This window comes from Rhincodon typus, chromosome 21 (genome assembly GCF_021869965.1).
Source record: "Rhincodon typus isolate 14 chromosome 21, sRhiTyp1.1, whole genome shotgun sequence".
Taxonomy (NCBI): domain Eukaryota; kingdom Metazoa; phylum Chordata; class Chondrichthyes; order Orectolobiformes; family Rhincodontidae; genus Rhincodon; species Rhincodon typus.
Genome location: NC_063352.1, coordinates 29,973,331 through 29,984,723, shown reverse-complemented (window position 1 = coordinate 29,984,723; position 11,393 = coordinate 29,973,331). Strand labels below are relative to the sequence as shown.

Below are 11,393 nucleotides of genomic sequence, written 5' to 3'. Positions count from 1 at the left end.
ATCAGAAATTTCTGATGAAGGGTCTAGGCCCGAAACGTCAGCCTTCCTGCTCCTATGATGCTGCTTGGCCTGCTGTGTTCATCCAGCTCTACACCTTGTTATCTCAAGCAAAATGGTGATCTTTTGTTTTAATTGGCATGGTGCTCCTGAAAGAAAAAGGAGTTTTGATTGCTAACGTCTGCTGGAAGTTGTGTGCTTGCATGTGATGTGGGCACATGTACATGTGTGTCTGTACATATATATGTGTGCATGCATTTGCTTGTGTGTGAAAACAAACACCAGCACTTTGTGAAGGAAATTATATATGTCTGTGCTCCTATGAGTGTTTATGTACTTGAGTGTGTGCATGTGAGTGCATGTTTTAATGTATGTGTGGGTACTTCTCCGTGTGTGTGCATGTTTTGTGTAAATGATTGAATTTGCAAGTCATTTATCTTCTGGACTTGCAGACTCAGGTCTCACATTTAGGAAACAGAGGTGATGATGCTTATTAATCTACAGCTAGGAAAAAGGGGTAATTCCTAGTAAGCAAGATTCCTCACAATTCCAGCTCTTTGCATTTTTGTATCTTATCCACTGTAAGAAGCTAATGATGTTCCTCTTACAGATAATGAGATTCATGGGTGATCCTCATCTCAATGGAGTTCAAGAAATCCTCTTTGGTGATTACATAGCGCAGATTGGACTGGCTAACCCCAATCTGAGAGACGAAATCCTTGCTCAATTAGCCAATCAGGTGTGGAGAAATGTCAATGAAAAGAATGCAGAAAGGGGCTGGCTTTTATTCGCTACTTGCCTCAGTTGTTTTGCTCCCTCTTCCAGGATGGACAAGTACCTGTTAAAGTGAGTAGGATGTGAAGCAGGAGGGTAGGGTCAAGGGGAAGAGCCAGGGGATGTATTGTGGGGACAACGATGAAGGTCGTGTGAGAGGGCTGGGGGAATGTTTGGGGAGGATGGTGGTCGTGGTGTATGGGCTGTGAACATGAAACAAGAGGACTCTGTGTGAAACAAAAATAGAAATTGCTGGAAAAGCTCAGCAGGTCTGGCGGTATCTGTGGAGAGACAGTTAACGTTTTGAGTCGAGTGGCCATCGTTCTAAGGATTTCAGCAATTTCTGTTTTTGTTTCTGATTTGCAGCAACCACAGTTCTTCTGGGTTTTTCTTTGACTGTGTGAAACCTTGCCCAAATCTGTTCCCAAATCTTTAACAAACCCTGTCACATTTCTGTGGAGCGAAAACAGAGTTAATGTTTCGGGTCTTGTGACCCTTCTTCCTAACTGATTATAGTTAGGAAAAGCTTGGTAAATATGCTGAAGATGGAATGGGGGGAGGGGGAGGAGTAAACAATATGCGGATATGGAGCTCAGAGAGAGAGAGAAAAACACAGTTGGGCAGACAAAGGAACAGATAAAGTTTAGCCTGGGAGAGCAATAGCTGCTAATGGGGCCATTAATGGCTGACAATGGGTTTTTAAAAAAGCATTGATTTTATCCTGGATACTTAACTTCAGTTCAGCATCAAGACTGATTTGGGTAGAACTGACTGTGCAGCCTCCATGACCTGAAACCTTCATCTACACAATATCCAGGTCACAAATGCCCAGACTTACAGCCGAGAACATTGCTGCTTCCTTCCAGCTTTTCATAGTGTGCCATATCGTTTTTCTGAGTATGTGGTGTGAAGGTGAAAGTACACTATAGGCTGGGAGTGAAGAAATTTGTTTAACATTAGACAGATACAGCACTCGTTACAAGCTTCTGACATTCTTCTCTCTGCTTTTGTCCATCAGGTTTGTTTCAGATCATGCCTACAATGGGTTTAAGTCTGTGTGTCAGCACAAGCTCATGCAGGCAATGCAAAAGGCCAGGTATGGTGCGGTGGGAGTCAGAAGCTACCCACCGTGTCTGCTGGAATGGACAGGCAACAAGAGGAAGGGCAACATTGCTTTAAACGTGTCCTGCTTTGATGGTAAGCAGATTCCCCCAATTGTACAAGCTCAATTAATTTTATCCAACGTTCCTTGGATGGGAATTAAATAAAAGTGCTTAAATGTGGTTGATAGATATAACACAGTCTAGTCCACTATATTCACTGCTCACAGTATGGTCCCCTCTATTCTGGGGGAGACGAAACACACACAGGGTGACTGCTTTGCAGAATACCTACGTTCTGACTGCTTCAGCACATCACTGTGTTCCCAGGCCAACATTTCTGTCACAGGCCTGCCGCAGTGCTCCAGTGAGTCTCAGCGGATGCTCGAAGAACAACATCTCATTTTCCACCTGGGGACCCTGCAGCCTCTCGGACTCAACGTCAAGTCCAATAACTTTACAGCCTGATTCCACCTTTTTATACTCGCCCACACCTAGTCCTCTTATGACATGGATAACACAGTGTGGAGCTGGAGGAACACAGCAGGCCAGGCAGCATCAGAGGAACAGGAAAGTTGACGTTTCGGGTCAGGACCCTTCTTCAGAAATGGGGAGGGGGAAGGGAGCTCAGAAATAAACAGAGAGAGGAGGAGTGGGGCTGGGGAAGGCAGGCGGGATGGTGATAGGTCCTCCAGTTTGTGACACTGTGACACTGGAGGAGGCCCATGATGGACCTGTCACCCAGGAAGTGGGAGGGTGACTTGAAATGGTTCGTGAACAGAAGGTGTTGTTGTTTGTCGCGTACAGAGCTCGGAGACCGTTTTGTAGAGCACCTGTGCTCTGTTCACAACAAACGACAACACCTTCCTGTTGTGAACCATTTCAATTTACCCTCCCACTCTCTAGGTGACATGCCCATCCTGGGCCTCCTCCAGTGTCACAATGACACCACCCACAAACTGGAAGAGCAACACTCCATATTCTGCCTCGGGAGACTACAGCCCAGTGGCCTAAACGTGGATTTCACCAGTTTTAAAATCTCCCCATCCCTGGCCTCATCCCATGACCAACCCTCGCTCTCATCCCTGCCTCCTTGACCTGACACAACCTGTCTATCTTCTCTCCCACTTATCCGCTCCACCCACTTCACCGACCAATCCCCACCACTCTCTACCTGGACTCACCTATCACCATCTGACCTACCTTCCCCAGCCCCACTACTCTTCTCTCTGTTTATTTCTGAGCCCCCTTCTCCCTCCCCGTTTCTGAAGAAGGGTCCTGACCCAAAACGTCAACTTTCCTGCTCTTCTGATGCTGCCTGGCCTGCTGTGTTCTTCCAGCTCCACACCTTGTTATCTCTGACTGCAGTTCTTGCTGTCTCTGACCTTAATTGTGGTTGAACCCGTTTGCTAAAACCAAATTTCCAAATCCAACTCTCCCAGCTTGGACCTCCAATTCAGTAGGTAATTTGTTCTCCACCAATTCCTTCTCCTTTAGACAATCTCTGTGGTTACAAAGTCACAATCTTTGGTTAACATTTGAGCTGGAGAGAGTGCGACTGCTTAATTGTTCATATGAATATTCTGGTGGAGTATTGGCCATTCTCTCAATTGTGTTTGTGCTAGTACTGTTTTCCACTTGAGCCACCCAGTTTAATCACATTTCCCCACACTATCTCCCCTGATCCTCTCCACCCGTCTATTACCCAAACAATAGAATTTTATGCACAGTCTAACACTACAATCCCCAGCACTCTGTCCATTTGTACAATTTACGCAGTTTAGTACTATTTTTCGCCTTACTCCTGTACCTTTTACTATTCCACTTTGTCCATACTAACTCTCCCTTCGGTTCCCTCATGCATTAATATCCCAATTAGTCTAATATGAATCTTCTGCTCACTCCCTATGCCATCCAATACTCTTCTCAAATGTGGCAGGGAATTAGTTATTTGAACTACCCTTTGTTTCAATAAATAATTTTCTCTTTGGTCAGATATTTCCCAGATACTTTACATGGACAACTGGCAGTGTCAAACCTTAACCATCCTCTGTTCCAAAATGTTTTATATAGATTGGATATTAATTCTTTTAGTAATGGTCTTAAATTGAATTAAGGTTTGTTACAGACATGCTGACCAGCGAAAATGCTTTGTTCCATTTACCACGTCAAAATCCCTCATCATTCCGATCTGATGTCTGATCTAACCAAAATAGATAAATTGTAATGGAAATGACAGCAAAGTAAATAACTCTCTTTATCTTGTTTTCAGGTGTGAGCTTTCTGTGCCCAGTGAATTCGTGGACCACAGGAGAGGAACTGGGACAAGATATTCTGCAACACAGGTAACATCAGAAGAAAGAAAAACAAGCATTGTTTCATAGCAGGTACCGGTGGTGAAATTTTACTGCTGTCAGACATTATACTCTGGAATAGTACCGTACCGAAAATGCCCAATTCCCATAACAGACATGTAGCTAATCACAGGAAAACATATTTAGTGAGCAAATGAGCTACATCTGAAATTATGAGTGTGCCTGTAAATACCCACTTCGATAGACATACACAGAAGAACACATACAAAGAAACATACACCCAGACTCAAACACATACACATATACACATTACACGCAGCACACAAACGTACATATAGATAGATATAGGCACCAACACATGCATACACACTATTGACACACAAAAACACAAATCACCCATGTGCACATACTCAAGTAATAATGCTTGATGTTATTACAGGGGTGTGACAGAAGGCTGGCGAGGATGGTCAGTGGCAAGAAAGAGTAGAGGCGAATGGGCTGAGCTTGGAGGTCATGATTATGCAATGGACCTTTTGTCTGACCTGGAACTCATGACAGATTTCCCAAGGCAGAAATCCTACTTCATCATTTCCTCTGAGGAAAAGTCAAGAAACCGGAAGAACAGAAATGTGTAGGTTCTAGAGCTGAAGCTGTCAAGTGCTGTGGTTGTTCTTGGGTTATGGGTTCCTGGGTATTGTCTCTCCGATCCTACAAGCAGCTCTACACTTGCTAACAGGACCACATGCTTTCTGTCCATTCATTTTAATGGCAACACAGTTGGGAACTTCTAAACATCAGTGCACCATATCTATAGTGAGTTCTATGAGCTGTCATTGGGTAACTAACAAGACAGGATCAGGGTTGATACGACACCAGTATCAAATTTCAAAAAGTGCCCACAGATAGTACAGGCAAGCTATGGAGTAAATTGGGAGATTTGCAGAGTTATTCCCAACTGGTTATTTACGAGATTCCCAAAGATTCCATAATCCCGGGGAGTCAGGCTACCTGTTGCCAACTGGAGTTGGGTAATTTGCCAGATGCCTCATTAGTAACTTGTTTTTGTTCCCGAGCAGTGTCTTTGGCCATGGTTTCGACTCAGATGATGATATTCCCTCCCCTCCCGTCACACAGGCTCCCACCTATATGCCAAACTCAGCCAGACACATTTCAGGATCTGTTGGACAAGGTGAGATTGTTTTTGATGAGTTACTTGATAGGGAGTTTAAAAAGTTTTTGAAAAGTTAACTCTTCTAAAATGAAACTGGAGCATTAATAATTTTCAGATGTTTCATGGACAAACATTTGAGCTTTTTCTCGTGGTGATTCTAGTTGCTTGTGTGTCTAACTTGTAGTGATTCTTGCTTAAGGCAATTCTTTTTCTTGGCCATTAATATTCTTCTAATTATTGTTCGAATTATTTGTCTTTATGTTTTTGATAGATTCCAATGCCCTCAATGAAAACCGCTCTCAAAAAGGACTCGATTGCTATCTTGATAGCCTGTTTGATCCTGTTTTATCACATGAAAATGGGGTATGGAACTTCAAATCTGCAAAGGAAACATGACAGTAAGATAGGATGGTTCCTTCCAAAAGGCAGTGAGAATTCAAGAATTAGAAAGAAGAAAGATTCCAGAACTCAGTTAAGAGGATGGTGTTACTGAAAACTAAGAACCAAGATTAGCAAGAATGTTATCCTGGAGAGTAATGGATGAATGGAATGGACTCCCAGTAAATTTGAATTAGTTGCATCTTTCAACAAAGGGACTGTGTGATGAAAATAGGCCCAACGGTTGGAGATCTAAGTACCTAAAAGATAAATGACGTTGTGAGGATCACCGAACCATGAACAGCACAAGAAGAGGTCACAAGGCGCCTCTTAACTGCCCAATTTATTAAAATTCCACTAAACTCTCTGCTGCAGGTGTCACCATAGCAAAGTGTTTCACAACTTTCCTCAAAAACAACTTCACTCTAACTTTTTTCTGCATTGCCTGTAACAATTCTAAATTGATGTTCTGTTGTTAGTGACTCCCCAGCCAGAGGAATATTCATTCCCAATTCATCCTACAAAAACCTTTCATAACCCAAACTACCTCCCGTAAATATCCTAACCTTGATCTCTTTCGGGGTCCCACGATCTGTCTCATCACTATAGTCTACCATCCTTCATCATCCTGATGAGTTCACACTCCACACATTCTCTGGATTTTAATGTCCCTTTTAAAAAGAGCTCACACAACTATGCACTGTGTGTAAATGTGACCTTAAATGTTAACATTTTGAGCTGGTGCAGTATCTTCTTCTACTACTGGAGTTCCTGTGGGTCTTTAACAGGCATTTTCCTGGTTGAAGGACAAGCCCCAATGGAAATTCATCCTTACTCCTTTATTCCTGTACCCACCATCCCAAATTTGTAAAGAAGAGTGTGACAATCCTGGAGGCAGTGGGATCATGTAGACGGGAGAGCGTCATTGATCAGGGTCATCAGACTAGGCAAGAGTACTGAAGGGTGTTCAACTTAAGTAGTAATGGTAGACTCTTTGTTGTTCTACTGTGTCTATGCTGTAAGTTATTTCAAAGGTTACTTTTTACAGTTAACCTATGCTAAGGAATCTGATCATAGTGGAAAAAGGGTGTGTGCTGCTGACCAATGTTAGCGTCTCAGATCATCTGCTTCCGGAAGTCACTGCCACATAGTTCTGCACAGTGGCAGTGAAAATGAGAGAAAACATAGCTGCTGACCCCATTCTTTCAGTGGCTTTTTCATGATTCCAACAGTGAGGAGGATCCAAGAAGTTTGGGTAGCTTGGTCGCAACACTGGATAACCAGTAGAGGTCACAGCTTTCACCCATTGCCTAAGACCATTCAGAATTATTAATTATGGCTTATGCAATGGGCAAGGTGAGAAGATGGCTCAACCAGCATTAATGTTGTTGACATTATCCTGCACCACACTCTTTGCAACTAGTTGACTAACTCCCATTGAAGATAAACTAATATTATGAATGAGGTAGAATCCACAATTTAACAGACTACCAATGGTATGTGGAAGAAGTTACTTCCCTTTATTTATGTAAACATCTTCATTACAGTTAATGTCAGTGATCCTCACACTGACTATTAACCCAGTTCTGGGAGTAGCCCTGAATCAATGAGGCCTTAGTTCTGCTCTTGAATGGGAAACAAGATTAATGTATAAGTTAAAGCATAAGTTTTGAGGAATTGTTAAGCTATCAAGCATGGAAGAGAGAGAAATTACCAGGGTTTTTCCAGTTAAAAATACTGAGGGAACAAGATGCTACAATATCTTTAAAAATCGAAGAGAACTACCTGACTCCCCAGAAAGGAACTTTAGTTGGCAGACTTCAGTAGGAATCAATACAGTGTGGAGCTGGAGGAACACAGCAAGTCAAGCAGCATCAGAAGAGCAGGAGAATCAACGTTTCAGGTCAGGACCCTTCATCAGGACCATGGCTGCCTGACCTGCTGTGTTCCTCCAGCTCCACACTGTATTCACTCTGACTCCAGCATTCGCAGTTCTTGCTATCTCCAAGAGACTTCATTCCGAGTTATGTTGAGCCTTTTGCTCGTAGGTTGCATTAACTATCAGAGTTTGGCATGACGTGAGATTTTGTGAGTGGAATTTTCTTATGTTATGGAGTTTCATTAACAATTGGAGTTTTGTTAAGCTGCAGAGATGGTTATGTTAAGGGTTTCATTAACTAATGGGGCTTTGTCACATTGTGGGTTCTCATTAATTAATGAAGTTTTGTTATCTTGCTGAATTTCGTTAACTAGTAGGGTTTTATAGAACTTGCTGAAAAAAGTGACACGTGGCCAAAATCTTTTTATCTTCTATTCATCAAAGCCAAACACAAGAATGCCAAATTTCAGACAATTGCAAAATGTTATGCTGTGGGAGAAAAGGATACATATTGGTTTGCAAGTCAACTCTAATTACCTGAGACATTGCCATAGAGAAAACTAGGGAATTATAGGCTTCCCAAGCTCCTGTGTGGTTCGGTAAAGATGCATGGGTTGATCATATTCCCTTTGTTTGTAATGATTGGATCCCGGCATGTGAATGTATGCCACTTCTAGGAAGCATAAATGTTCCATTTTGTAAGCTTGACTGATTGTCTTAAATTTGTTGCTATTGTAACTTTGCCAAAGATTGAATCAAGCAATATGTTGCTTTTGTTGTTCAGACAAGACAAAGCATTGGCTGTATAAACTGGAAAAACTGCGGATGCTGTAAATTAGAAACAAAAACAGAAACTGCTGGAAAAGCTCAGCAGATCTTGTGGAGCAAAATCAGTTAACATTTCAGGTCAAGTGACCCTTCCTCAGAACTGATGGTAGCTAGGAAAATGTTAGTTTATATGCACCAGGCTGTGCCCAACAAATATGTGCTGTCAAAACTTAAAGCAAAACAGCTACTGTTAAATTTGATGTGGTGATTCAACATTTTCTGAATAGTCCTGAGTGTGCTAATAGCTGCATGAACAATCAATTTTAAGATAATCAGTCAAACTTGCAATATGAAACATTTACACATGTTAGAAGTAACATTCATTCATACACACGGACCTTTTCTCTGCAAAGCAAAAGTTCAAGCCTTCTGCATTTTTTGAATTACTCAGGAGCTTGTGGAGCCTGTAGTTTGCTGTTACTTTCTCCTAGCAACACTCCTGCCAAAGAGCATTGACTTGTCACCTAATCTATAGTATATGTTGTTATGATTGCCTGAAATTTGCTAGTTTTGTGTTTGTTTGAAAGATTCAATGTCATGTCTTGTTTTTCAGCAATTTTCAAGTTCCATACTAGATGACAATAAGTTCATTAGTGATTTTCATCGTGCGGTATGTTTTGGTTTAAAGTATTTTTTTGTCCTTCCAATTTTGAGGATTTGGAAAGATCATCCTTAGTGTCAGTTCGAATGAAGGGAGGCGGGAAAATAGGAGCTGGCAATGGAGATGAGACTCAGCAAAATTCAGAGAGACCTACAGAGATCCCTGGAGCTCATCAAGGTTAGTATTCTGTGGGACTGTTTGACAGGGCTGTGTAACTTAGTCTTCTCATTGTAACTGGAGTCAAGCAGTGACTTTTTTACTGTAAATATTACTGCCTGTCACTGTTGCTGACCACGACCAGATTTTGTCAGCACCAGTGAGCTCCATTGTTTTACAATGGCACAATGGGAAGAAAGGAAAATACACAAAGCTCTTTGTTGAAGAGCCCCATATACTTTAAAAGAGAATTACCCCTTTCCCATTGCCAGGCCCACTCCAAGCAGCATTTCCAACCCCAGGGCCCAGTTGTAAGGATACCTAGAGAAAAGGAAAGTTGAGAAAATACAAAATTTCTCAAGTCTAATGAAAGACAAGAGGCTATTGTTTACAATATAATGTAATTGATACTGTTGTTCTTAATGTTGTTCTTAAGGCTATGACCCTTCTCAATTGAATGTCCAGCAGCAAGATTTCATTAACCAGCAAGCCTACCTCCTGGTAAGTTCCAGTCTAATTAGTGAACCAAAGGGTAGGGGAAGGGAAGATGTGTTTGGTGGTGACATCATGTTGGTGGTGGTGAAATAGTGAAGGACGATCCTTATGGAGCAGAGGGTGCGGGCATGGGAAGCCCAATAGCAGTTCTGGAAGGGAGGAAAAAGGATAAGAACAGTAATGTAGGTAGTTAGATACTCATTCCCCAGGGCCATGGTAACCATGGTCGGGGAAATCCTTGGTTGGAGTAAGAGGAAGACCCATCATAAATGTTGCTTTGAGAGATGCAACAGATGCAATGGAGACTGAGAAACTGGGAGAATGGAGTGGAGTTCTTACAGGAAGCAAGGTGCGCGCAAGTCTAATTGAATTAACTGTGGGAATCGTTGGGCTCCTAATGAATACTGTGCTTGTAGACAGTCAATCACCATAATGGAGAAAGAAAAGTTGAGGGTGGAAGAAGTCTAAGGAATCATGTGAAAAGATGAGAAAGATAGATAATGGAAACAAAGTCAGTGAAATTTTCCAGTTTAGAGTGAAAGCAGGAAATGGCTTAGGTACAATCATCAATGTACCAGAGAAAAATGAGTGAAAGGTCCACCACTAAACACACCTTCTTGACCTGTCCATCCTCCCTGGACTGACCTATCTCCTCCCTACCTCCCCACCTACACTCACCTTTACTGGCTCCATCCCCGCCTCTTTGACCTGTCTGTTTCCTCTCCACCTATCTTCTCCTCTATCCATCTTCTATCCGCCTCCCCCTCTCTCCCTATTTATTTCAGAACCCCCTTCCCCTCCCCCATTTCTGATGAAGGGTCCAGGCCCGAAACGTCAGCCTTCCTGCTCTTACGATGCTGCTTGGCCTGCTGTGTTTATCCAGCTGTGCACCTTGTTGTCACACCTTCTTCTCCTTCCTTTTGATAAAGTGACATCCTGCTCCACTCGTGAAAAACCCATGTTACCACCAGCTTTGGTACTTTTCCATATAAGAATACATGATACAAATCTCATCTTTCTTCAGGGCTCAATGCCCAAAACGTTTCTTCCAGGCGAAACAGTCTTTTAATTTAGTAGACTGCTCACAATGTGGTCTGCCCATTGCAGGGGATCATATTGCAGAACACCTCTGTTCAGTTTACAAATGTGACCCTTGGCGCCCAGTCACATGACACAACCATTCTCTGTTAACGTCACTCTGATCTCTCTGTTCTTTGCCTCCTGCTGTGTTCCCATGAAATTCAACGCAAATTTGAGGAATAGCACTTCATCTGTTGATGTGTCAATCTGCAGTCTCCTGAACTCAATAATCAATTTCAACCATAGTCTCTGTATCCATTTTGCTTCCTTATTCCTTATATGTTTTTTATTTAATCTGTTTTTCCTTTGTTTCTGTTTTTAGATGGTAGTTGTTCATAATTCTGCCATTCACACCTCTTCCAGATATATCCTTTATTTCATTACTTGTCTCAATACTCCCTTTGCACTACCAACTCTTGTTACTTAATTGCTCTTATCTTCCACCCTAACTTTCCCCTTTATTCTTTTTTTTCACTTCTTCCCCACCCCCTCTTTCATTGCTTAAAACCTAATACACTTCTAACTATTTCCAACACTAATGTAAAGTCCTCAACCTGAAACAGCAGCTCAATTTCTCATTCCAGTAATGCTGCCTGACAGCATTTGCCGATAATAACGT

At 42.1% G+C, this 11,393-nt stretch overlaps 1 protein-coding gene across 1 annotated transcript; it reads left to right on the top strand.

Moving 5' to 3' along the window:
- Window positions 1–1,904: 1,904 nt before the first annotated feature.
- Window positions 1,905–11,201, top strand: LOC125485685 (unconventional myosin-XV-like). Its single transcript, XM_048609722.1, has 8 exons — window positions 1,905–1,968; window positions 4,144–4,216; window positions 4,626–4,817; window positions 5,263–5,375; window positions 5,629–5,720; window positions 9,097–9,220; window positions 9,636–9,700; window positions 11,097–11,201. The coding sequence occupies exons 3-8, from the start codon at window positions 4,711–4,713 to the stop codon at window positions 11,199–11,201; spliced, it is 606 nt and encodes a 201-aa protein (XP_048465679.1). The 5' UTR covers window positions 1,905–1,968; window positions 4,144–4,216; window positions 4,626–4,710.
- Window positions 11,202–11,393: the final 192 nt, after the last annotated feature.